The sequence below is a fragment of the Lactuca saligna genome, chromosome 8, assembly GCF_052625555.1.
Source record: "Lactuca saligna cultivar CGN05327 chromosome 8, ASM5262555v1, whole genome shotgun sequence".
Lineage (NCBI taxonomy): Eukaryota > Viridiplantae > Streptophyta > Magnoliopsida > Asterales > Asteraceae > Lactuca > Lactuca saligna.
The window spans coordinates 86,075,432-86,080,022 of NC_136424.1; the positions used below are offsets into that span (position 1 = coordinate 86,075,432).

Consider the following 4,591-nt stretch of genomic DNA (forward strand, 5'->3'; position numbering starts at 1 on the left):
AATGGTAGGTTTGGTAGATATAAAAGGAGAGAATAAAGATGAAAGAATATTAAAAAAAAAAAAAAAAAAGCATCTTTCTCCTAACTATCATCACACTGGCATCAAAACTTTCACCATACCACACTACTTTTCTTAGCATATAACAAGTGTTTAATCTCACAAAATATATTATATAACTTGCTCTCCATATTTAATACAATTAGCAACACCAAAAAGACAAGGTTTTATCTCATGGGTAGTGTTTCTTTTCAAGAGAATCTAACACATCCTACATACAGTTCAATTTTAACTTCAAAAAGCTTATCTTTGTCACACCTCAACCAACTTTTTCCATAAACTACGAGTTTTTTCAACACTCCACCCTACTTTTTCCATCAATGATTATCAAAGAAAGCCAAATAATTTTCAACTTCAACTCAAGACTAAATACGAAGAAAGGTATCAACTTACAGTGATGCGTTTAAAGAAAGCAAACAATCAAAGCACCTTTTGCTAGGTTCTCCTTCCACTAATGTTTATGGTCACATTTCAAAAAAAAAAAGGCAAATATTCACAAATGACAACTACAAAAAATGGTTTCACATCACATGTTCCAGTTTCCATGAGTTTCAAAGCAACAAAGAAACCAAAAACACACATAAAAACTGCAACTCTCATCTAGAAAAAAGAGATCAGAACACATTTCTACAAAAAAAGGTAACAAATTTCTGCTTGATAATCTATTACAACCTTAGTGAAACCCAACAAACCAATGACTATATCTTGATTGGATTATTTCCAGGTGATCAAAAAATGGGTTCTAAACCAGCTGCAGCAAATCCAGATGACTACAAACTCAAAGACACAAAGCCACAACTCGGTGAAAGATGGCCACATGGCGGAATAAGAGGAGGTGGAGGGTGGATAAGCAGTGATAGAGTCACAAGCACATACGATCTTGTAGAACAAATGTATTATCTTTATGTTCGTGTTGAAAAAGCAAGAGATCTTCCTATCAACCCTTTGACTGCAAGCTGTGATCCCTATGTTGAAGTCAAACTCGGAAACTACAAAGGAAAAACACAGCATTTTGAAAAGAGAACATACGCAGAATGGAAACAAGTGTTTGCGTTTTCAAAAGAGAAAATACAATCAACTGTTCTTGAAGTTTACGTGAAAGATAAAGACATGATCGCAAGAGATGATTATTTAGGGAAAGTCGTGTTTGACATGAATGAAGTCCCAACACGGGTCCCACCAGACAGCCCGTTAGCACCTCAATGGTATCGGTTAGAAGATCGAAAAGGAGACAGAAAAATCAAAGGAGAGGTAATGCTTGCAGTTTGGATGGGGACACAAGCGGATGAAGCTTTTTCGGAAGCATGGCATTCGGATGCTGCAACTGTTCATGGTGAAGGTGTTTTTAGTGTGAGATCAAAAGTTTATGTTTCTCCTAAACTTTGGTATCTAAGAGTTAATGTAATCGAAGCACATGATGTCGAATCGGCTGACAAAAGTCAACTCCCGCAAGTTTTTGTCAAAGCTCAACTCGGGAACCAGATACTAAAGACGAAATTGTCCCCAACAAAAACAACAAATCCGATGTGGAACGAGGATTTGGTGTTTGTAGCAGCCGAGCCGTTTGAAGAACAGTTAGTTCTCACGCTCGAAAACAAAGCAACTTCAAAAGAAGAGATCGTGGGTAGAATCGTCCTTCCACTTACCGCGTTTGAAAAACGGTTAGATCATCGAACTGTGCATTCAAAATGGTATAATCTTGAACAATTTGGATTTGCTATGTTGGAAGGTGGACAAAGAATGGAGCTTAAATTCTCAACTAGGATTCATCTAAGAGTGTGTCTAGAAGGTGGTTACCATGTTCTTGATGAATCCACAATGTATATAAGCGATCAACGCCCCACGGCCCGCCAATTATGGAAAAAACCAATCGGAATCCTCGAGATCGGGATTTTAAGCGCGCAAGGACTTCAAGGGATGAAAACGAAAGACGGAAAGAAAACAACAGACGCGTATTGTGTCGCGAAATACGGACAAAAATGGGTGCGAACTCGTACGATTTTGGAGAGTTTTAACCCGAAATGGAACGAACAGTATACGTGGGAAGTATACGACCCGTGTACGGTTGTTAGTTTGGGGGTATTTGACAATTCCCATTTGGGCGGGAATGGAAACGGAGGGAGTGGAAAGGATTCGAGAATTGGAAAGATAAGAATCCGGTTATCCACATTGGAAACGGATCGAATCTACACGCATTCGTATCCACTTCTTGTTTTACAACCTTCGGGGTTGAAAAAAACCGGTGAGTTACAATTAGCGTTTCGGTTTACTTGTTTATCGTTAGCGAATATGATTTATCTGTATAGTCAACCTTTACTTCCTAAAATGCATTATCAACATCCGTTGACTATAAGCCAGCTGGATACATTAAGATATCAAGCCATGAACATTGTGGCAATTCGGTTGGGAAGAGCTGAGCCTCCGTTAAGAAGAGAAGTGGTTGAATACATGTTGGATGTTGACTCGCATATGTGGAGTATGAGAAGAAGTAAAGCGAATTTTTTTCGGATTGTTTCGGTTTTCACAGGTGTGATTTCAATGAGTAAGTGGTTAGGAGATGTTTCGAATTGGAAAAATCCTGTAACTACTCTCCTGGTTCATGTTCTTTTTTTTATATTGGTTTGTTTTCCGGAGTTGATTCTTCCAACTGGATTCCTGTATATGTTTCTTATCGGAGTATGGAATTACCGATTCCGTCCACGTCATCCGCCACATATGGACACGAAGCTGTCATGGGCTGAAGCTGTTCAGCCGGATGAATTGGATGAAGAGTTTGATTCTTTTCCTTCTTCAAAGCCACAGGATGTGACAAAGATGAGGTATGATAGGCTTAGGAGTGTGGCTGGAAGGATACAGACAGTGGTTGGTGATATTGCAACACAAGGGGAAAGGTTTCAGGCGTTGCTGAGCTGGCGGGACCCGAGGGCGAGCTGTTTGTTTGTGCTTCTTTGTCTTGTGATAGCTGTTGCTCTGTATGTGACGCCTTTTAAGCTTGTTGTTTTGGGGATGGGTTTGTTTTTGTTGAGGCATCCGAGGTTTAGAAGCAAGATGCCTTCAGCGCCTAGTAATTTCTTCAGGAGATTACCAGCTCGAGCTGATAGCATGCTTTGAGGAAGGAGAAGTAAAGGGAAACTATAGAGTGTTTGGTATACGATATTGTCTTCATTTTGTATTATGATTTGATGTTTTGTTTCGATTGAATGTTCAAGTTTAAGTGCTTCAAAAATTCACTAGCTCCATCTCATAGACAGAGTATATTTTACTGATTCAAACTTCAGAATTTATGAAATCTCATCTGAATTTGAGGACATTGTAGTCTTCTACGAAAATTTTGATTCAAGCTTAGAGCATAAAAATAGCATTACTACAAATATGAATTCATCAAATAGTAGGATGAATCTGTACATCTCAGCAAATTCATCGTTGTGTAATTCTAGAAATTACGAAATAAGGAAGAAAAAAAAACAAGGTAGGAATTGTTGATGCAAAAACGGAGAAGGATAAATGATACCGTCCGAAAGAGCGTAATGCCATTGCGATGAAGAGAGACGGCAGTCATCGCCGGAAGAGAGAAGAGAAAGAGAGGCGATAACCCCTTCTTCCGCAAACCACCTCCGCCATCCTTCTCTTTCCTAAACCCTAAATTATTTTCTGAAAATTCTACGTAAACCTTAAATTATTTTCTGAAAATCTTCGTTTTCTTACTCCTCGCTTAATTTCCATTGTTATGTGGTTGGATGGATTAGGGTATTATGGGAGACGAGCAAATTAGACGAGTTTGCGTTTTTCAAAAAATAGTCATTCATTAGCGTCGTTATGAAATCGGCTTTTCCAAGCTGCTCTTGCTCTGATGTGAATTTTTGGGCGGAGTAATCACAGCATTTGCCGAACTCCACGTCTAAAAAAATTGGGGGAAGAAGTTAAGAATAGGAAGAAGAGAGGAGTTGGTTGCCCAACGGGGAAAAATAAATGGACGAAAGAAGAAGAAAGAGACTCAAGTTGCCCTTCCAAGCACAGTATGAAGTCCTCTGATTCTTACTTTACTACTTCCTTTGATGGCAGCGTTCCTTAGTCTGATTCATGGCATACCGAGTTCAAGGGCGGTGTTTGTTAAGTCCATGTCAGCACTAGTTCACTACCGAGCTTCTTGCCGAATCACTTCGTGAAGCCTAAAAACAAGGGATGAGCAGCAAAAGCGGGTATCTACTTTCGGAACCAGAACCGCCTTGAAACTATCAGTTCTAGAACCGGAACCGCCTTAGACGGTTCCGATTCCGGTTCCAAATCTTATTTTTACAAAACCGATACCTGCTGGATATTCGTCAGTTCCGGTTCCAATACCGGATACCCAGAACTGATACCAATGGGTACCCGCCTATATATATATATATATATATATATATATATATATATATATATATATATATATATATATATATATATATATATATATATATATATTGATGTGACATCGGCTTCGACCAACTGCTCTGAGGATGTGCTTCTACGTCGGAGACAGATCTACAAGGTCACA

The 4,591-nt window shown here is 39.0% G+C and overlaps 1 protein-coding gene across 1 annotated transcript; it reads left to right on the forward strand.

The window, feature by feature from the left end:
- Positions 1 to 201: 201 nt before the first annotated feature.
- On the forward strand, positions 202 to 3,290 carry FTIP1 (C2 calcium/lipid-binding plant phosphoribosyltransferase family protein). Its single transcript, XM_078967233.1, has 2 exons — positions 202 to 696; positions 782 to 3,290. The coding sequence occupies exon 2, from the start codon at positions 793 to 795 to the stop codon at positions 3,166 to 3,168; it is 2,376 nt and encodes a 791-aa protein (XP_078823359.1). The 5' UTR covers positions 202 to 696; positions 782 to 792; the 3' UTR covers positions 3,169 to 3,290.
- Positions 3,291 to 4,591: the final 1,301 nt, after the last annotated feature.